The sequence below is a fragment of the Dermacentor albipictus genome, chromosome 3 (assembly GCF_038994185.2).
Source record: "Dermacentor albipictus isolate Rhodes 1998 colony chromosome 3, USDA_Dalb.pri_finalv2, whole genome shotgun sequence".
NCBI lineage: Eukaryota > Metazoa > Arthropoda > Arachnida > Ixodida > Ixodidae > Dermacentor > Dermacentor albipictus.
Window position 1 is genome coordinate 181,624,164 of NC_091823.1, and position 22,053 is coordinate 181,646,216.

At 48.0% G+C, this 22,053-nt stretch overlaps 1 protein-coding gene across 5 annotated transcripts in view; it reads left to right on the plus strand.

Moving 5' to 3' along the window:
* RASSF8 (ras association domain-containing protein 8) overlaps positions 1-22,053 on the plus strand; it is a 97,749-nt gene that overhangs the window by 34,366 nt on the left and 41,330 nt on the right. For all 5 annotated transcript variants that reach the window (XM_065450172.2, XM_065450175.2, XM_065450173.2 and 2 more), the window contains one exon: positions 12,245-12,510. In XM_065450172.2, the coding sequence (XP_065306244.1) occupies positions 12,245-12,510 (266 nt within the window). The remainder of the gene's footprint in view (positions 1-12,244; positions 12,511-22,053) is intronic.

A 22,053-nucleotide genomic window follows, 5' to 3' on the forward strand; every position in this document is an offset into this window, starting at 1 on the left:
CCAAGATGCGGCGAGGGTGATGTAGACGCTACATCGAGTGAACAAGGCATCGAAGTTGGTGACAACGGTGTGTGCGCCAGCGTGTGTGCGCCAGCTCGCGAAGCCAACAGCGGCTGCGTCCGCCGTGACACGGTGATGCTGCAGCCTTTCGATGAGGAGCAGAACAGGATTCGAACCGAGGAAAAACTCCAGGAACTCGCATCAATGGCAGCGACAAAATGGAAATCGGATTGTTTTAGCCGAGACAGCAGTGTGTTCGACAGTGCGCTTGGCGAAACGCGTTCACGATCGTCAATTTCGATCTGCAAAACCAGCTTTCGAAGTTAGTAAAGTGCGCAGCGTGTGATAGCAGCAACGTTGAGTTCAAGAAAGGTGAGCGAGTATACGGCCTCGCTGTGAAACTTACTCTCATGTTTCTACTGCAGAGACGTTGCGTCCACGTTGAGCTCACCGCTTATGCGTGGCGATCAGATGGTGAACCTGTTCCTTCTAAATATATTGGCAGTGTGTGCTAGGCAGAGCACTGGGAACCAGCAGACAGCACTTATATTTTTTCGGTGGTGAACATTTTTAACTATGGTCTCCACAACAAGACGTTTCAGAACTATGTGTAAAAAAAATTGACCCCTGCAGCGGTTCATGCAGCCGAAGAAGTGATGACCAAAAGTGCACAATTCCTTCAGGAACTATCATCATCACCAGCCCGGTTACGCCTACTGCAGGGCAAAGGCCTCTCCCATACTTCTCCAACTACCCTGGTCATGTACTAATTGTGGCCATGTTGTCCCTGCAAACTTCTTAATCTCATCCGCCCACCTAACTTTCTGCCACCCCCTGCTATGCTTCCCTTCCCTTGTAATCCAGTCCATAACCCTTAATGACCATCGGTTCTCTTCCCTCCTCATTACATGTCCTGCCAATGCCTATTTCTTTTTCTTGATTTCAACTAAGATGTCATTAGCTCGCGTATGTTCCCACACCCAATCTGCTCTTTTCTTATCCCTTAACGTTACACCCATCATTCTTCTTTCCATAGCTCGTTGCGTCGTCCTCAATTTAAGTAGAACCCTTTTCGTAAGCCTCCAGGTTTTTGCCCCGTACGCGAGTACTGGTAAGACATAGCTGTTATACACTTTTCTCTTGAGGGATAATGGCAACCTGCTGTTAATGATCTGAGAATGCCTGCCAAACGCATCCCAGCCCATTCTTATTCTGATTATTTCAGTCTCATGATCCGGATCTGCAGTCACTACCTGTCCTAAGTAGATGTATTCCCTTACTACTTCCAGTGCCTCGTTACCTATCGTAAACTGTTGTCCTCTTCTGAGACTGTTAAACATTACTTTAGTTTGCTGCAGATTAATTTTTAGACCCACCCTTCTGCTTTGCCTCTCCAGGTCAGTGAGCATGCATTGTAATTGGTCCCCTGAGTTACTAAGCAGGGGTCCAATTACAGTGCATGCTCACTGACCTGGAGACCTGAAAACTGACCTGGAGAGGCAAAGCAGAAGGATGGGTCTAAAAATTAATCTGCAAAAAACTAAATTAATGTCAGGAACTATACAGTGTGCTGAACTTGGGAAACACTAACAACAACGCCGTATCTTTTGATGGTTCATGGATGACACGTGGATTAATAAAGGGAAAGTGAGACATCCACCCCAGCATGGCTAAGTGCTACAAAGGAAACCGATACGGGTTCCTCAATAGACAAGCTTCGCAGTTGAAGAAAGTTGAAATTTTCTTTTTCTTCAACTGCGAAGCATTTCTTTCGAGGAACCCATAGGGCTTTCCTTTGTAGCACTTAGCTACGTTCGGGTGGATGTCTCGCTTTCTCTTTATTTACTTTTCTCCCCTGTTGTGAATCAGCATGCGCCGCTGGAACGTGTTTGTTTTGTTAGATTCACCGGCCGTGCCGCTTGTGAATCCACAGTGGCTGCAGTGGCGTCACAAGATAGACTATAAAGCTACACTAACCTTTAATAAAGCGTTCGTTCTTTGTCAACTGCTTCTCGAGTTACTTCAGTGGCGATGAGGCTGCCCACCACCGGGCCATGCCTGCTCCATGGCGGCCCACGCCGGACCACTGGGTTTCGACGAAACGGAAGACAGTTGGGACACTTACCAGGTGCGTCTGCAGTCCTACTTTGAAGCTTACGATATTGTCGACTCAAGGAAACGACGAGCCCTGCTAACAGCAGCCTTAAGCACGGCAACAGTCGGCATAATTACTGTACGGTGCGCGCCGGCGAAGATTCAAGACCTTACCTACGAGAAGCTGCTTAAACTGCTGGCAGAACACTTTGCGCCACAGGGCAACGAAATAGCGGAGTCCTACAAGTTCTTTACCAGATGCCAGCGTCCCAACGAGGGAACGAAGGACTTCATTGTGGAAATTCGGAAGAAGGCCTGCAGTTGCAACCTTGGCAAGGCACGGGACAGGATGCTACGAGGCAGACTTGTTTGTGGTCTACGTGATGCTGGCGTTCGTCGGAAGCTTTTGGCAAGGCCTTCGCTGACGCTGAAAGAAGCCGAAAATATAGCGTTAGCAGCAGACATGGGAGCTCTCAATGTTGATCGCATAGAGAGGACACAGGATTATGGTGACATCCATGCCGTGAGGAGCAAAGTGCAAGGTCAACCGTATTACCACAAGACTCATCCTAGCACTTCTCGACCAAGCGAAGACGTCGTTTGCCCGTGCTGTGGTAGCACTAAGCACAAGGCAGCAAAGTGCAAGTTCCGCCGGGCAGAGTGTTTTCGCTGCCGACGTGAAGGGCACCTAGCTAAGATGTGTGTATAGAAACAAGGGGTGGCCCTTTGTGAGGAGCATTCTTCAGAGTGCGACGGCAACAAACTTTGTCTACTGAGTTTGTACACGATGTCGGTAAACTTGGTCAAGCCTGTGGTTCGCGCCCTCTGCTGGAGTGGAATTCCGCTGACAATGCAAGTGGACACCGGATCGCCTGTCTCCATCATTACGTGGAAAACATACTGCAAGCATCGGCATGCCTGGCCTGCGCTCCGCGAGATGTCCTTGCAGTTGTCCTGCTTTCTTGGCAAGCTTTTCGTGAGGGGTCAGCTGAAGCTTCCGGTCTTGTACGCGGGAAAGACCCTAGATGCAACTCTAACCGTACTGCAATGCGATGGCCAGAACTTGTGCGGGCAAGATGCCATCAGCGCATTTGAGCGTAGCGGAAGGCCCGTCTTCAGCATTCTCGGCGAGGAAACCTCTGGTGAGCAAAATGTCCCTGACAGTACTTTGGTTAGCGCACTCTTAGAGGAGTTCGGCGATTTGTTTACGCCAGGTCTAGGGCGGTTGCGGGAAAATGCGATGCCGCGGTTCTGCAAAGCACATTTTGTGCCGTATGCAATGCAGGAGCAAGTGTCAAATGAAATAGACAGACTTGTTAAGCATGGCATTCTCTCGCCTGTCGACAGTGCAGAGTGGGCCACGCCTTTGGTTCCCGTTATCAAAAAGAATGGTTCCATTCGGTTGTGTGGTGATTTTAAGGTGACCGCAAATGCTGCATCTGTCACAGAGCAGTACCCATTGCCAAAAATAAGGGATATCTTTGCAAACCTAAACGGTGGTGAAGTATTTAGCACCATCGACTTGAAGGATGCTTACAGTCAGTTGCCGCTTGACGTGGAAACGAAGAAGATATTGGTCATAAACACTCCGAAAGGTCTGTTTTGCTTTAACAGGCTTCCTTTTGGTGTAGCCTCTGCTCCTGCGATTTTTCAGAGACGTATGGACGGCATCCTTTAAGGCATTCCAGGCATTCAAGTATATTTGGACGATGTGGGAGTCGCGGAGAAACACGGCAACTGCGAGACACTGCGTGAAGTTTTCAGACGTTTCCGGCAACACAGTGTCAAGCTGAATCCGCAGAAATGCATGTTCCGACAAGCAGAAGTTAAATTTCTGGGACATCGTATAAATACCAACGGATTGTTACACAAGATCGGCAACATTGCTGCAATTATGAAAATGCCGAAGCCAACCGGTGTTGCGGAACTACGGGCGTTTTTGGGCTTCGTGACCTACTGCCACTCATTTCTGGGAAACTTGGCCAGTGTTCTAGAGCCGCTCCATGAACTGCTAAGACAGAACACACGCTGGCAGTGGGGAGCGAGACAAGATAACGCGTTCCGAGCAATAAAGCGGCTGCTAGAAAAAGCTAATCTCTTGGCGCACTACGATCCAAGTAAGCCGCTTATCTTGGAAACCGATGTGTCGTCGTGTGGCGTCGACGCAGTGCTATATCACAGAGTAAATGGGCAAGATCGACCAATTGGGTTCCGGTCGAGAACGCTTTCAGTTGCTGAGCGTAATTATGCGCAAATTGAAAGAGAAGCATTGGCAGTTGTCTTCGGGGTTACAAAGTACCGGGAATATCTGCTCGGGAATCATTTCACGCTTGTTACAGATCACAAACCTCTTCTGAGCCTTTCCAGCCCCGACAAGCCCGTTCCCGCCATGGCCGCTGCCCAGATTCAGCATTGGTCCCTCTTGCTAAGTGCCTACAACTACAAAATTCAGTTCAAACCAGGAAAGACATTGATTCCTGCAGACACCCTCAGCCGTTTACCGGTGCGGCAAGAGCATAACAACACTAAGGCTGCAAAAGATGACGCTCATGAGTATGTTCTTCTGACCGATCACCTCAATACCTGTCCTCTGTCGGCGAGTGACCTGGCTAAAATGACTGTTGACGACAGCGACCTCGCGCAAGTCCACGATTACATTCAGAATGGCTGGCCACGCTACTTGCAACCGGCTCAGGAGCCGTTACGCGTGTACATGCACAGGAAAGACGAACTGACGTACAGCCACGGAATTGTGTACTGGGGCCATCGAGCGGTTATTCCAACAAGTGCCCGGCAGTCAATGCTGCGTATGCTGCATGATGCACATCAAGGGATAACGGCCATGAAGAACCTGGCACGTTCTGTTTTCTGGTACCCAGGGCTCGATCGGGACGTTGAGAAGCTTGTCAACGCATGTCCAACATGCATAGAATGGGGCAGCATGCCTCCTGCCCGACAACCCATGCCTTGGCCGGACACAGAGGAGCCGTGGTCTAGGGTCCATGTCGATTTCGCGGGTCCTGTGGAAGGTAACATGTTGTTGATCGTGGTTGATTCCCATACGAAATTGATCGAGGTTACCGCCATGGAGACCGCCAGTTCGCAAAGACAGTTGAAGCATTGCAGACTATGTTCAGCCGGTTCGGTTTGCCGAGGACCCTGGTGACAGACAACTAGCCGCAGTTTACTAGCGAAGAGTTCAGGGCATTTATGAAGCGCAATGGCATCGCTCATTTGCGGACAGCTCCCTACACACCGCAGTCTCATGGTCTGGTGGAAAGAGCAGTACGGACTGTCAAACAGGGGTTAAACAAAAACACACACGGCAGTTTGCAAGCTCGGCTGGACCACATTCTTTCGCATTATCGGCGCATTCCCTTGCCGAATAGGCAAACCCCAGCTTCTATGCTTCTCGGATATAAGCCACGTTCTTTATTGCACAACGTCGTGTCACAACCATTCCCTTCTGCAGGTGCTTGCGACAGTGGCCAACCGCTGAGCAAAGACGTCTGGTTCAAGAACTACGGAGTGGGTGACAAATGGAAACCAGGCGCGGTAGAGTCCATTGAAGGCTCGCGAATGGCAACGGTAAAGACTGCGGATGGGGAGCAACATCGCCGCCACCTCGACCAGCTAAAAACCAGGAGGACCAGCGTGGAAGGAGAAGCGGTGGAACCCGAGGCCCCCATGCAAGTACCGACGACTAAAGACAGCCAGAACGCAGCGGCAGACTCGCAGTCTCAAGGACACGACAGCAGTCACAGTCAGGCTCAAGTAGGCACCGACATTCGAACGCCGTCAGACGAGCAGGCCGAAGCCGAGGTTGCTACCAGCGAGCCGCAAGTGACTGACCGGGCTGAAGTGACACTGCGTAGGTCGAAGCGGAAGCCCCGGCCCCCGGACCGCTTCAATCCATAAGGGGGAAGAATTGTTGTGAATCAGCATGCGCCGCTGACACGTGTTTGTTTTGTTAGATTCACCGGCCATGCCTCTTGTGAATCGGCAGTGGCTGCGGTGGCGTCACAAGATAGACTATAAAAGCTACACTAACCTTTAATGAAGCGTTCATTCTTTGCCAACTGCTTCTCGAGTTGCTTCATCCACCTTGCAAGTTTCCGCAGAACTATTACATAGGTGCAGTTGTCAAATTTTTCTCGGTGCTCATGCTTGACTACGTTGTTTTAGCAGTTTTGGGGTCGGCTGTAAGTGGGGACCCAATGATGACCCAATGTACACAGCTTGGAAGGCTAGCCATTCATGCCAAAAGAACACAGACAAGAAGGCTGGAGAAATGGAGGTGCAAGCTGGCCTTTGCTACACGGCAGTGTTATCTGATGGCGACAGCTGCACTTTTCTTGCTTTGCTAGAGACTGATGTCTAGGGTTACATAAAGATCGAAAAAGAAGATCAGGTGCTAAGCGTATGAGCACAGCCCTGCGCAACTTGATCAAGAAACACAAGGGGACAGAGAACCTTGGTGGCAGAGGAAGGCTCACGGGTGACCTCACTACAAAGTTGAGCTCCTACTACGGTCGGGCACTGATATCACCTAAAGGAGATGTAGAGGCAACTCACAAGGCTGGGATGACGACATATTGCCACATTACTTCCAATGATGAAGTCGCTAATCACAGTCTGGGCCCAACAGGCCCAGATTCTTGTTGCCGGCAGAATGCAGCAGCAGCCTGAGGTGAGCCTACTGTCAAACACAGGTATAACTTGCCACTCATGTGCGCAAAACATTGCTTCCCATTTATGAGTGCCTCTAAGAAAGGAAGCTCCTTGAGCGGTGCCGGAGAGGTAAAACTCAGAACAATAATGAGAGTTCACATTCCTGGTCACTTGCACCAAAGCAATGCCATGCATCACTACTCACTGTGGAAGCTGCCTTGGCAGAGGCAGTAATGCGATTCAACACAGGCCACAGGAGGACATCACCAGCAATCCTGAACGAACAACAAACGTATGGCTGATAAGGACAAACGTAGGGAAAATGAATGTGCTCGGAATCAGGCTATGGCAGACAGTGTTCAAGGAGCACTGAAGACATGACATTTAAACAGCAGAAGGCAGTTGGACTACATTCCTGGTGGTTATTAGGAATTTATATGTGTAATTATATGCAAAACATCTGTTAATTTTCATTAAATTTAGTGCTGTTTGTTATTTGTACTTCTCTCAAAAAATGAATTTTTGGCCCTGTGCTATATTGAGGCCTCAATATCTCAACACCTATTTCAGTTAGAACCGAAATTCCTTTTGCAGAATGAAGTATAATGTGTCATCTTTGAAAGATAGCAAGCAGATTTATTAACTTTCATTTCAGAAATTAATTATTTGCTACATTTTGCGCCATATGGTTGCCACATTTTGTGGGCTTACATTCAATGGGCTGTAAAGTATCTATTAATAGTCACATCAAAAAAGTGTTTTCTATATTTCATTCCTTACTCCTTTGCTGTCTAGCCATGCCTTACAGATACTTATTTATTGTGCCATTTATTTTTATTGAGGCCGCAAGGAAAGGGAATGAAATGTTAATTACCAGAAGATGGCCGCCCGCGCTCGCTTTGAATTGGGCCAAGTCGCGTCAGCTGTGTGCGTCAGCCCCTCGTCAGAGTGAATTCCCGAACTGTTTGTGATGGTCTGTCATGCCGGAAATATTACAGCGAGCTTACAATGCACCATTTGTGCCATGTGCGTTTATCCTGAGCTGTGATCCAGTGAAGAAACATTGCAGGTGTGCGTTTATTCTGAGCTGTGATCTGGCGAAGAAACGCTGCGCTACGCTTTGCCTCAAAACAGGATCCCACGGCAACACACCGCTACAAACACACATCCTGCATGTTTGTTCCAGGTTGTTTTATTTTGCTGCTGAGTAACGACGAGGAAAGTTTGTCAAAGTTGTCTACTCTTAGCGGCGGGTGTGTTCGCGTACGGTGTTGCTGCATTTCTCGTCGGATAGTGTGAAGTGATGGAGCAAAACCATTCTCAGGAGAAACGAGAAAAGCGTGCGCACATGAAACAAACCTACAAGTGTCTGAACAGAAAATAGTATTTGCTAAAGAAGCCTCCAAGGCAAAGGTTTGTTGCCGTCAGCTTAGTGTGAACGATCGTTGTCAGCAGTAAGATTGCCGAGTGTCTAGTGGCGGTGTTCGAGTGTTGTTTGGCACCGTCGATTGATTACTGTCCACCAGTGCTCACTGCACGCGCAAGCTGTGGAATGCGTGCTGTGACACAATCTTGCATAGGATGTGTTGCCAGCGCTCGATAGGCTTTCCCACAACACAGCTCTGCACTGCTTCTTGATTCTCGTGATATGTTGCAATTAAAAATTCCTAAGACAGTGTTAAGAGAACGGTAAGAAAACATAAACTTACGAGAAGGTAGGCACAGCAGCTTGTGAACCCGCTCCTAATACACCTACCCGCGTCTGTTTGTAAATGTGACGGTGTATGTTTTCTTGTCTTTGTCTAATTTTTTTTATTTCCCATGTTTCTTTATATTTGAGGTTTTTTTAGTTTTTGCAATTGTGTGTGAATATGTGCATGCTTCGATGCATGTTTGTGCTTACTCTTATTTCTGTCCTTTTATTTTATATTAGCATTTGTTTTTGCTAGTTTTCTTTCAGCAAAGTTTTTTGACACATTTTCATTAACCCATCTCATTCAAAGCACCAACTCTTGTAAACTCTAGGACTGGCCTCTTCCATCTCATTAAAGCCTTTCTCACTGGTCTACGTCGTTTTCTCAATCTGCCTACTCTGCGATTTGCCAACTTGCACAAAACAAATTTTAATCACCTATGAAAACAGAAAGGTTTACAAATACATTTTCTTAAAAGTGTCATGTGGGTTGCAGAGTAACTTTGCCTCTTACTTCTGTTCATGTTTATGCATCAGTGCATGTGGCAGCTCACCAGAAGTGGACATGAAAGGGCACCATATTGTGAAACACCTTGCTAGGTTGTTGCATTTTTCAGGCTTCCAGTCTTATAAGCAGACGGTTTCGTTGCCCATCACATATGCTGGTACAAATTTTGAACACGAATAACATTGTGCAGTGGCGTGTCATTTCCTGTCTGATGCTTTCATCGGTACAGACATTTTTCAGTGAATGGAGCTCCCAACAAAACAGTGCACTGAGAGCTTTTGCAACTTTCACAATTTGTTACTTCAGCAATGTCATTGTCTGAATCTGGCCGTCGCTATGGTGACGGCTTTTGAATTAAAAAATTCGCTCAATAAAACACATTCAACATTACTCAGCATTTTTAGTACAATGCTAGCAGAGCTATTCATAGTAAATAATTGTGCTTGCATCCATGTTACTGGCCCAGTCAGATAAACAAATAAAACAATGGCTACGACGTGACTGCGCTTTGAAGTGCAGGGGCGTGATCGGAAATATTTTGTTCGATACGCGTTCTCTTCAGTTGCTGCAACGTCGCAAAGTTGCAGTATGCAAAATTTGTGACAGTAGGGCGGAGAGACAGCCAATCGGGAAGCGGTGACCTCCCCGAAAGTTTACTTCCGTTGTTTGTCATCTGCTTGCAGACAGAAAACAAAATGTTTCTCGTCTTCAAAATTAATGAAATCGTTATCTAAAAAAATGCATTTTTTCTTCTCGAGCCCAAACACGTTTTCAAATAGTAGTACGTGTGACTACTGCAATTTATAACTATTAGTTTTTTTGCGTCGTCCCTAGGTGGTGTCGCGCACAGCAAGAAGAAAAAAAAAAGGACAAAACAAGAAGAGTGGCGCACTTTTCAAGAGGCAGCGACAACATTCCAATGGCTCTCTGGTGCCGATGATGTGGTCGAAAAAATACAGCAGGGGCAGCACAACTACCTGGAAGCAGGCCATCTAACAGGGGCATGTCACTGTATTGCTCTTACAGTCGAACCTACTTAGTCATTCGCCGATTTTCCGGACGCCCGATAATCAGATGGCTTCGCAGCACCATAGCGGCACAACCACGTACCTCAGAGAGTCGGTGTATAAGAACGTCTGAAATTTCGGATGCAAGAGCCCTTCGCCATGCAATTTTCCAGACTTTTTGCCGTCACCGCAGGTCCGAAACGGCATTAGTCAAAGCCACCACTGCCGCCATTCTTATTACCTCGCCGCCTCGAGCCAACGCTCGCATGCGAATTCGCTGGCAGCCGTAGCCGCCACCACAGTAAACGCGAGGCCTAGCTGTTCCCACGTTCGCTATTAAGCTTCTTGTCGTTCGGCGTCGTGTTTTTCATTGAACGAATTTGTTGCTGTCAGCAATGGCACAGATACCACCTTTGTGGTCCTCGCGATTGGCTTCGAAGCTCAGAAAGCAGGGCGCATTGCATAATGCCGGGTCCCGAAAGTCAGCTTCGCCTCAATGCAGTAATGTTATGCGGTAAAGCATAAGCGTGGGAAGGGCAATTGTACGGGACATAGTATGTGTTCCTTAATTATACACGCGTCTACCCGCTATCTCATGTCACAGTACGAGCACAGATATTCCTAATAAGTGTACTGGCAGGCTTTTTTAGATGTGCGTCTGGCGAATGGAGCCCGTAGTGGCAGTAAAAGACATGCATCCATTTTTTCCGAACTGCCCGATTTTACGGATGTTTTCACGGCCCGAAGGAAGTCTGAAAAATCGAATGCTGACTGTGCAATTGACAAATGGCATGCTTTAAATGGCTCATGGGGCAAACGCACGGTGGAAGGAAGACGAGAACAAAAAGGACCTATGCATACAGGAATGAATGGGAAAGGAAGCCTGCCGCCTTCATCCAAACCAAAATAAACTCTGTAAGGCAGTGAAACCCAACACTGAAGCGTCATGCACGGGCTGAGAGTATGTCAGGACAGTTGAGATTGACACACCAGTGTTGAGAGAGAATCTCGCTTGTGACAAAGTTCGGGCCTGATACCAATGAGCTTGCTATCAGTGGATAAAGGTAACTGATATTCGAAAACATTTGATTCTGTATACATCCCCATTTTATTCATATTTGAGAATCTTCAGCTCGATTTGCAATAAGTTTTACCATTTTTTCAAAGATAGTTCATTCGCTGCGCATTTTACTTACCCCTCCCTTGTGATTTATCTTTGAATAAAACAAATGATACTCCTTGCTATTCAAACTAGATTAAGTTGTTTTTTAGCCTCGGCCAACAAGGTGTCAGCCTGTCTTGATGTAAAACAAAGCTCTGTGTCACTCAGGGAATTTTACAAAGGCACTTGGGAAAACCTGGAAAACACAGGGAATTTGTAAATGTCAACTTGGTAGACATCCTGCACGTCATGAAGGTAGCGATTCCACCATTCAGCGATGTCATCCTGGTCGATAAGCAGCGAATTGCGGCTCCTCTTCTTGTGCTTGAATTCGTTCTCGACAAGTAGGCGATGCATAGTACACCGCTTGAGTGATGGGAGATCCATACGCTTTGAGAACTCGTTAGTAATCTTCTCGACCGTCGGTGTCTCGTTGCGGCGAAAGAAATTGTGTACATATGACCTCAGCACGCACAACATGAAGCTGTCATACTTCGTGGTGCGTCTTCAGTGCAGGCGCATCCTGCGCTGTGCGATAACATTTGTTAGGCGGTGAAAAGCGGTCACCTGAAAAAGATAAGGAAGTAGGTACACATGTCAATATCAACCATCTTAAAGACGTGGTGCTTGTACAATGCTGCAACACTGGTGGACAGACAATGAGAAAGAGAGGGGAGAGTACGAGGTTGCTTGGCTAGAAAGAGAAACCGAAACATGTGACAGAAACACATTACCGTGGTTTCAACACATGGGTTCGAACACAAGAAGCTTACTTATTGATACCAGTGTGATTATTTGTAAGTGTACTTGATGTATTTGTTTCAGTGTGTGTGCTCCCCCCCCCCCCTACTATAGTACCTGATAGGGCGGTGTAGAATTGGTGTAAATAAATAAATAAATAACTACATAAATTTATGTGCGAGAAAGTGTTCTTGTTGACCAGTTGTGGGGAGAGCTGAACTCACCCCCCCTCAAAAAAAGAAAGGTGCAACCTGCTTCACCCTAATGATAGAACTGTGAAAGAGTTGTAATTTGTCGCGCAACCTGTCCCGTAGAATGGCTGAAAGCAGCATTTGTTAAGGGATGCGTAATCTTGATTGCCCCCCTAGGCCACGGGGTGTTGCAGCAGCTGTGCAGGCCCCGTCGGAAAGGCCACGGCATCCGCCACCATATGACGAGGCAGTCACGCGGCTGGCGGCTGGCACACACCAGTTTCTGGCCCCTCGAAGCAAAGAGCCGCCACTCCAGGGCCTGGGCGAGTCTCCCAGCAAGCAGCAGCAGCCTGACGACGACTACTCGGAGCTGCTCGGGGTAGTCGGCCTGCAGAGAGAGCGACTGCACGCCACCCACGAAGAAGTGGCCCAAAAGGACACTGGTCAGTCTTGAGGGCACTTGCAGTGTGCATTGTTCGTTTAGCCCTGCCGTGGCTGAGCTGCTCAGCTCATCGGTGGTACTTTGCATTTTCTAGGAATGCCACAGACTGGTTTGTTTTCTTGGTGCCTAGTCATGCTTTCGATAGATGGCAATCCATGGGATAGCTCAAGAAGTGAATTTATTCTTTCTGAAGAAGTAAAACATGTTGACAGCTAGAGTCTTCAAAATTAATTTGGCATATTTTGTCAGAATTTGGGATAATAGCATGGTACAGAAGGGGTCAAAGGACACTTATTTTCACATTTGTCAGCCTAGGAAATCAAAACCACATTACTGGTACGTGTGATCGAATGTTGAAATGTGTGCCACTTGGTTTTTTAGGCAGCTCCGAGCAACGTTGCTGCCACTTCGACTCGGCAACTTTTTGTTGCATATAAAGCGACACCGGTTAGGCCTAGCAGCTTTGGCAGTATGGCCACGGCGTAAATTTGCCGCTACGTGGTGGAGTGGGTGGTGAGAGGCCGTCCTTGGAATGATGCATGCAGCCTATGTGTCAACGTGGTGACAGCTTCACCAGGCTGACTGCAAGATGCATGGCAGTCCCATTTGCATTAAAGGGGTTCTGAACCACATTTTATCCGAGTCAAGAATGCAATTCACATTAAAACACACTATTTCAGAAATACTTGGCAACGAAAAGTACATTCAGCAGAAGTGGAGTTATTGGCAATCAAAGCTGGCCTTCGCGGCACTTGCGCTCCTTCTGCTCCTTGCCCTGCGAAGGCTATGGTTGAGCAGGGTGGTGCACACAACACTCCGCCCGCCGAATGTTGGTACAGTTCAAACTTGATTTTGGATGTTCACATAGATGTCACTACTGGTTTTGGCACCCATGATGTGCCAAACTCTGTGGCTATTTCACACTCGTGGGTGAGTTCACGATGTTTCATCCCTTTGCTGTGCTACAGTGCACCAGGCACAGTCGATGAGTGATTTTTTGGACGTGCCTGATAATTCGGGTGCCACTACGTGCCCTGTCTGAAATTTCGTATGCTGAAACCCTTCGCCATCTGATTTTTCAGATTTTTGCCGTGTCTATAGGTCGGAAACATCATTAATTGAAGCCGCCACCACTGTCATTTTTATTATCTCGCAGCCACGAACCAACGCTCTCGCACGCCAATCTGCTGGCAGCCCTAGAAGTCTGTGCTCTCATTAGGCCTAACTGCTTTTACATTCACTGTCAAGCTTCTTGTTGTTCGGTGACATGTTTTTTCAAATTTAAAGGATACACTACTGTTGGCTACGGTGCCGACTCCACCTTTGTCATCGTAGCCTATAGCAGAAAGAACAGCATGTGGATGTGTGTGAATACCGAATACAGTAAAACTTTAATAAAACGTACCCGCTTAAACAGTATCATCTTAAAAGTAGCTAAGGGGGGACGCGGCTCTCGCATCGCGAAAGATTGCCAAAAAATAGATTTTTTGAAAATCACATTTTCAGTTCCTATAACCCTTTTTCTATCTGACTCCCAAATATCATCACTGTAAACTACTTAGAAGTGCTCTAAACAATTTGTTTTATCAGCCAAGGTGGCGAAAAATCTCGCGGAAATCAAGAAAGAACAGCGTTTTTCAAGCTGCAATATCTCCGGAACGGCGCGACCAAGCGCCGCCATCCTGGTTTCATTGGAAAGCGCATTTCTCAGTTTTTAAATCACCCACTTCAGCGATGTCCTCGATACAGTAACAAGCGCGCAAAAAGCAAATGATTGAAGGTCGTGCCGCAGCCTATGATTGGCCACGCCTTCCACGTGACTCCAGCACGGTTCGCCATTGGTCCGGCGCTCGCATCGTCTACTCGGTTCGTTGCACCTCGCGAGTCTGAACGTCTCCACTCACCGTAATCTCGACGTGTCAAACGGGCGCTACGCGGACATTGCAGTAGCGTGGCCGATTCCTATGCTTGTGGACATTTCAGACTCACGGCTAAGCATTCCGAACATCGGCGACGCGGACTTCGCGACCAAGATTCACGCGCGGAATCCTCAGACATGCGGCTAAGCCCTTCAGCACTCGGTGTTTCGGAATTCGTGACAAAGCACATCGCGCACGCAATCTTCGGACACGCGGCTAAACATTTCGCGCATAGGGAGTCTGCGACTCGGCGCGAACAAGAACATCAAGTGTCGACTCCTCGAGCCTGCGTCTAGACATTTCGCGCGTCGGCACCCCGGATCGCGTGAATAAGCGCATCGAGTATCGACTCCTCGAGCTCGCGTCTAGGCATTTTGCGCGTCGGCACCTGGGACCCGCAACCAAGTATATTGCGCATTCACTCTATGATCATATTGTCACGATAGTTCGTAACAATATCTATCATACCCCCCCCCCCCCCCCCCCCCTTCCTTCATAAAAAGAACCTCATCATGAGCTCTGTTCACTAGGCCCTTTGGGCTGGCACAACATCTGGCTGCAGACGTGATCGAGACATCATACAAAAGTACAATTCTGGAAAGCACCTAGCAGCTGCATATCTATAACTGGCGCTCTGATCCTAAGTTCCAAAGCCATTGCTAGGTGAAGATGACTTGGAAGACTACTTACTCTCAGAGCCTTCATTCAGTAACATGGTCAATTTTACAAAATGAAAAAAAAAAATGCCTCACTGATTGTTTTGGAGACTGCTATCATCAATCAGGCGGCCTGCAGGTACAACACTGGAACTATAGCCGTGCCCACACAGAGTTCTGCACCTCAGTTTGAAACCCAGGCACCATGCTCTTTGTAGAGAATGGTGCCTAATAAAGTTTCTTGTGCTAGTTCAGTGTCCAGTATGCTATTACCTTGAGAGTGTGCAGTCACATATTTAGTATGGCCATTCTAACAAAACATACAGCTTCAAAACAGTGCCATTTGTATTGCTGTAGATTCACTTCAGCGAAAGCTACATTTGTTTGAAACTTAAATGCGTTTATTTCAATTCGATGTTTTTGCACACCGTACTCAGCCTTACAGGTGTTTTGTATGGGTTGTTTTTGGCCAAAAATGACAAGGGTGGTATCATTTTATTCGTATTAAAATGATCTGGGGGGGGGTGATGCTATTTTTATTACTCTTGCACCGTCATGAAAATTACATTCAGGTATAGTACTCGCTAATTAGAAAAAAATGTTCATAATAAATGCAAAATTGTTTTCTTGTCCGTAAAATGCTTCCAAATGAATAAAAATAGCATCACGCCCTACAGTAGGTCTTTAGTAATGCTGTCATGCATTTAGTTTTTGTTTTAGTAAGAAGGGAATCATCAAAAAGCCCCGTAACGAGTTTTGAAATTAATTTGACTAATGAGTAATGTAATTACTGATCTGAAATCAGCATGAAAAATTACCCCAGGCAGTGGAGTTTATTAAAGATTCACCCAAAAATAAGAAAAAAGTATTTGGGATCCACGTCCCCCCTTAAGGGTAATTAATTAAACGCAATAAACAGTAAGAATGTTATCGCACACCACATGGTGCAGTGACAAGAACTGTTTGTTAAACTTAAGCAAAAGCCTGGACCCGTTCACGCATAGACTATGGTGCAATAGTCTATTAATCCGCTGCACCCAGTGTATTAAAGATGCTGGATCCTGTCACCCATTTAGGCATCCACGTTGCAACCAGAGCCTTCTGGACAAGCCCTGTGCAAAGTCTTTATGTAGAGTCAAACGAGTGGTCCCTCAACTTTCAAAGGTCTTATTCAAGTTTTATGTATTTTGCTGCAGTAAATTCAGGCTACCAACATCCTTGCTATGCCATCATAAATGTTACGTGTGCCACACTTTTCCATAGCCGACCTAGAGCAAGGGAGCCCTTCTCACTACGGGTGAGAAAACTCGGTGAAGAAACGTGTGTTTCACTCCTTGAGCATCATGTAATGTCTCTGGTAAAAACTGTTACCACCATGGCAGTGGCAAATTGTAGAATGTGACACATCGTATGTTGGTGTACCAGAACATGCTCCACATGTGCACATACGCATGCACTTTCTGGAGCTTCAGTCAAAGTACAGCTGCCCAGAGTTCTGCACAGATTTGTCAGTCATAAGCAGGCGTCTCTTACGCAGCTGTCTGCCCATCGTTTTCAGAATCCCACGTTCTACACTCTGAAACCAGTATCCTCACAGCAGAGGCCTATGCAACACTATCTGCTACTAAACACATTAAGAAAGCAAAGCTCCCAAAGTTCATTAAATTGTCACGTACGAGTTTATACCACTGTGGACAAGAGGACGTTGTGAGGAAAAGAGGAGGTTGAAGTGTCTCTACGATCAGTAGATAGTGTTAACCCTTACTACTGAGCTACAACCTCGTAATTGTATATATTGTAAATACATATATTTTCTCCCCTTGTAACATTTTGGTGGAGGTGCGGGGTACTCTCACCACAAGCCGGCCCTGGATCTTCGCAGCGGGCGTCACATCGGTTCCGCTGTTATGGCTACTGACGCTGCCTCCACCGCTCAGGCACCAGAGGAAGTAATGCTAACCCAGCTACGTCACCTAGGAATCTTCATCGGCACTGGCAGGGTCGACGTCGAAGGCTGGCTGGTGTCTTATAAATGCGTCGGTAAGCACAAGTGGGATGGCACACTTTTGCTGGCCAACGTGATCTTTTACTTGGGAGGAACCGCGAAGGTATTGTTCGAGATGCTTGAAGTCGACATTATAAGCTAAGACTCCTGCAAGGAAAAGCTACGCGATCTTTTCGGAAGACCTGTGGGGCAGCAAATGGAGGCCAAGCAAGAGCTAGCATCTCGTGCCGAGATATCAACCGAATCGTACGTCGCGTATATTCAAGACATTCTGGCTCTCTGCCGTAAACGGTCGTGGACATGCGGAGGCCGATAAGGTTGAACACATCTTGAAGGGCATCGTGGACGATGCGTTCAACCTCCTGCTTTGCAGGAACTGCTCAATGGTTGAGTCCATCATTAAGGAATGCCGGAATTTTGCGTACGTGAAGAGCAAATGCATCGTACAACGCTTCAACTGACTTGCGAATACGGCTGCCACTTCCTCCTGCAACGACTCTCCGGCGTCACGTTCGCCTACAACGCCAAGCTTGACGCAGGTCATCTATCGCGAACTTGAGGCTATGGCTCTAAGTTCTCACTGCCCCCGTACGCATGACTACATGACCAAATCACTCATTCAAGCTGTTGTCCGCCAAGAAATCGCAAACATGGACATCCAGTATGCAGTCCGCCCACGTCCCGCCTCTGCTGCATCTCGACAGTCGCTCCCGAATCGATATCGGAACCCCTCTGAGTGGCAAACACCGGATGACAGGCCAATTTGCTTTGCTTGCTCCCAGGTCGGTCACATGTCCCGCCACTGCCGTAGTAGCCGCTGATACTCCTCGCTTCGACCATATGCTGATCACAGCTTCCACCGAGACCCTTTCTGAACCATATCAAGCCGGCCTTCGACCTTGGGGACACACCACTAGCCACTCGCCCTCGCCGCAATGCTGTCAGTCCCTTTCACCTTTACCTCGACGCCCCTCGTCCCCGTCCTACGCTAGCCACTTCTCGGGAAACTAAGCAATGCAGCCCCTGGAGATGCAGCAGCATTGACAACTTGGACTGCAAAACCTCTGCTGACCCCTACTGCTCGACCGAACCTTGTTGAAATTTTTGTTCATAATGTACCCGTTCAAGCTTTCATCGATACTGGCGCTCAGATGTCGGTTATGCAATCAGATCTTCGTAGCTGTCTCCGTAAAGTCCTGACACCTGCCGAGTCGCCTGCCGAGTAGCTAATGGCAGTACAACAGCCGTGATGGGAATGCGTGCCGCCCGTGTTACCATTGTCCAGTGTTAGTCCTGTTCACTGTACTGGCCGAGTGCCCCCCACCAAATGACTCTTGGAATCGACTTTCTGACTGCCCATTCAGCACCTATTGACTGTGCAACTGGCACCCTTCGCCTTGAACTTCCCCCTTACTTTGCCGATCCGACCGACGACCACAAATCCCGACTTTGTTCTACTGAATTTGTTCACTGCAACATGATGCTGCGACTTACGTCCGCATGTCGCCTTCTCCACCACTTCAATATAGCTTTACGTGGTGTCCCTACTTTGCAACGTCCTCCTGGCTCGTCAAATAGCACTACCAAGCTCAATTGTAACTCTTGTCAAGAATCAAGCGTGGCTTAATCTTCTGAACTTTGGTCCGTGTCGGCAAGTGCTTCCTGAGGGTGTATCCCTTCCTGTGCTGTCCCCTTTGGAAGACTGTGGAGTAGCTGCTCTTACGCCCGAACCACGATTCAACACTGCTGCAGCTTCTGCCCCTCCTACTTCACGCAACGACAAGTTTACACCAATGATAGCTACTGATTTACGACCTGCTTATGCCGTCGCCCTTCGCCGCATTCTGATGTCCTATGAAGACATCTTTGATTTTAGCAATTGCCCGCTAGGTCGAACCCGTGTTGTCACCCATCCAATCCACACTTGTGACGCTCCTCCTATGCACTAGTGGCCCTACCATGTGTCTGCGGCTGAACACCAGGTGATCCCAACAGGAGTGTACAAAATGCTCTCCAAAAACATTATCGAGCCTTCCTGCAGTCCGTGGGCGTCGCTTGTCGTTTTTAAAAAGGACAATAGCTGGAGATTTTGTATCAATTATCGTCACCTCAATAAGATCACCTTAAAGGATCTGTATCTGCTTACACGATGCCAGTTCTTTTTCGTCGATTGATTTGCACTCTGGTTACTGGCAAATCGCAGTGGTTGAGCGAGATCGTGAAAAGACCACCCTCGTCACCCCAGATGGTCTCTACCAATTTAAAGTGATGCCTTTTCGACTGTGCAATGCCCCTTGCTACCTTCAAGCGCATGATTGACTCTCTTCTGCGCACATTCAAATGGACCACATGCCTTTTCTACCTTGATGACATCATTGTTTTTTCACCGACTATTGAGAGCCACCTGCACCGTCTCTCAGCTATCCTTGCTATTTTTCGACGAGCTGGCCTACTACTCAATTCTGCAAAATGCCATTTCGGCCACCGCCAAATACGGGTACTTGGTCACTTGGTTGACGCTGCTGGCGTCCAGCCTGATCCTGATAAAGTTTGTGCTGTTGTTGAGCTTCCACTTCCGTGTTCTTCTACCGATGTCCGAAGTTTTCTCGGGCTGTGTTCCTATTTTCGGCGATTTATTCAGAACTTTGCCAAAACCGCTCATCCTCTCGCTGACCTCCTCAAAAAGAACACCACTTTTTGTTGGGGACCCGACCAGGCTGCAGCATTTTCAACCGTTATCAGTCACGTTATCAATCCACCTGTGTTCGGTCATTTTGGTCCGCATGCCTACACAGAAGTTGGCACCGATTCCAGCGGCCATGGCATTGGCGCTATCTCTTCCCACCGACAGCAGGAAAGCAATCTTGTGATCGCATATGCAAGCCGTCTTCTTTCAGCAGCAAAGCGCAACTACTTTGCCCTTGTTTGGTCCATTGCTAAGTTCCGCCCTTGCCTGTTCGGTCGGCATTTCACTGTCGTGACAGATCATGCCTTATGTTGGCTATCCTCACTCGGAGGCCCAACAGGCCATCTTGGCCGCTGGGCTTTACGCCTGCAAGAGTACAGCGGGACACCAATCGTGTGATCGCGTATGCTAGCCGTCTTCTTTCAGCACGAGAACGCAACTACTCCATAACAGAATGTGAATGCTTTGCCCTTGTTTGGTTCATTGCTAAGTTCCGCTCTTACCTGTTCGGTCGGTATTTCACCGTCATGACAGATCATCATGCCTTATGTTGGCTATCCTCACTCAGAGACCCGACAGGCCGTCTTGGCCGCTGGGCTTTCTACCTGCAAATGTACACCTTTTCCATGTCCTAAAAATTTGGGTGGCTACATAAGGACACCGACTGTGTCTCCCGCTATCCTGTCGACCCTACCGATGGCACCGAAACTAATGCACATACCTGCGTTTTGTCGATCTCGGACTTCTCGCGCATCACCGATGAGCAGTGTCGTGACCAGTATTCGCGATCCATCATCGAACACCTTACCTCGGAGCAACAGGACGTTTCCTTCCGCATGTTTGTTCTCCATGATGGGACCTTATACCGACGCAATATGAATCCACACGGTGCTGAACTGCTTGTCGTTCCCCAGCATCTGCGCTCGACCATTCTCTCGCAGTTCCATGATGTGCCCACTGCTGGTCGTTCGGGTGCCTCCCGTGCCTTCGACCGTGTGCGCAGGTAATTTTTCTGTCCTGGGCTATATCGCTCTGTTTGAAGTTATGTCGCTGCCTGTGAACTTTGCCAATGCTCCATGAAACCTTCATTGTCTCCCGCTGGGCACCTTCAGCCTATAAATATCCCCAGTGAGCCATTTTACTGCGTCGGCCTGGATTTCCTTAGCCCATTTTTAATTTCATCCTCGGGTAACAAGTGGGTGGCTGTTGCGATGGACCATACCACGCGTTATGCCATTACACGGGCCCTCCCAGTGCCCAGGCACACTTGAAGTAAAACTTTGAAGCACAAGTTGAAAGGGAAGCAGAGACAATTTCTTGAGGAAGCTTATTCCACTGTGTAATTGCTCGTGGGAAAAATTAATGTGTGAATAAATTCATCCTGGCAGCAAACTCTCGCACATTTAATGTGTCATCAGTATGAGCAGATATACAGTCGAACACGGATATATCGAACTCGAAGGGGATCGCGAAATAATTCGATATAAAAAATACAGGCCCAGAGACTTTACCTGTGGCGGACGATGACCTACCGATCGGCGCATTCAAGAATGACAACTATTTCCGCACACAACGACGCAACGTAATGCTATATTTGCGTGAAAAAAAAAAATCGCTTATGTTGGTCTGCTTCTTCGCCTTGCAAATGAAATTAAAGACGCCAACCTCGATCTTATCGAGGCTGTTCAGGTGCGAAAGCCCGGTTCCTTCCATGTCGCCGCCACTTCAGCGGCGGAGTACGAGCGTGTAGCCACGCCCTCGTCCGAACAATCTTCGTCGCCACTCGAGCTGTTAGCCTGGGTCCCTCCGACTGCAGCTACAATGTCCTCGTCAGCGAGGCTCGCAACAGCCTGAACATTGCTGTCAACGTTCACAAAATCGTCAGCAGACACTTCGGCTGGAACGGCAGCCGGGAAAAGGGACGACAACTCGCGAAACGCGTCGTCCATGCACTCGTCGCCGGTTCGCAGGTTTCGAGAAGTTTGGCCGTCAAGAGGCTTGCCTTCCGGAAGCAGTTGGCCACAGTATCCTGCTTCACGTCTCTCCAGGCGCCCGTCATCATTTGAATTGCCCCCAGCAGGTCAAGCTTAAGCTCGGTGCCCATGCGGAGCCTATCAATGAATCGCCTCCTGTAGGCGACTTTGAACGACTTAAATGATGCCCTGCTCGAGCGGCTGCAACTTCGCTGTCGTGTTCGCCGGCAGAAACTTGAGCGCAATGTTTTCGAGCTCGCAGGTGGTGTGATGGGCCGAGCAGTTATCGACAAGAAGGCAAGCGT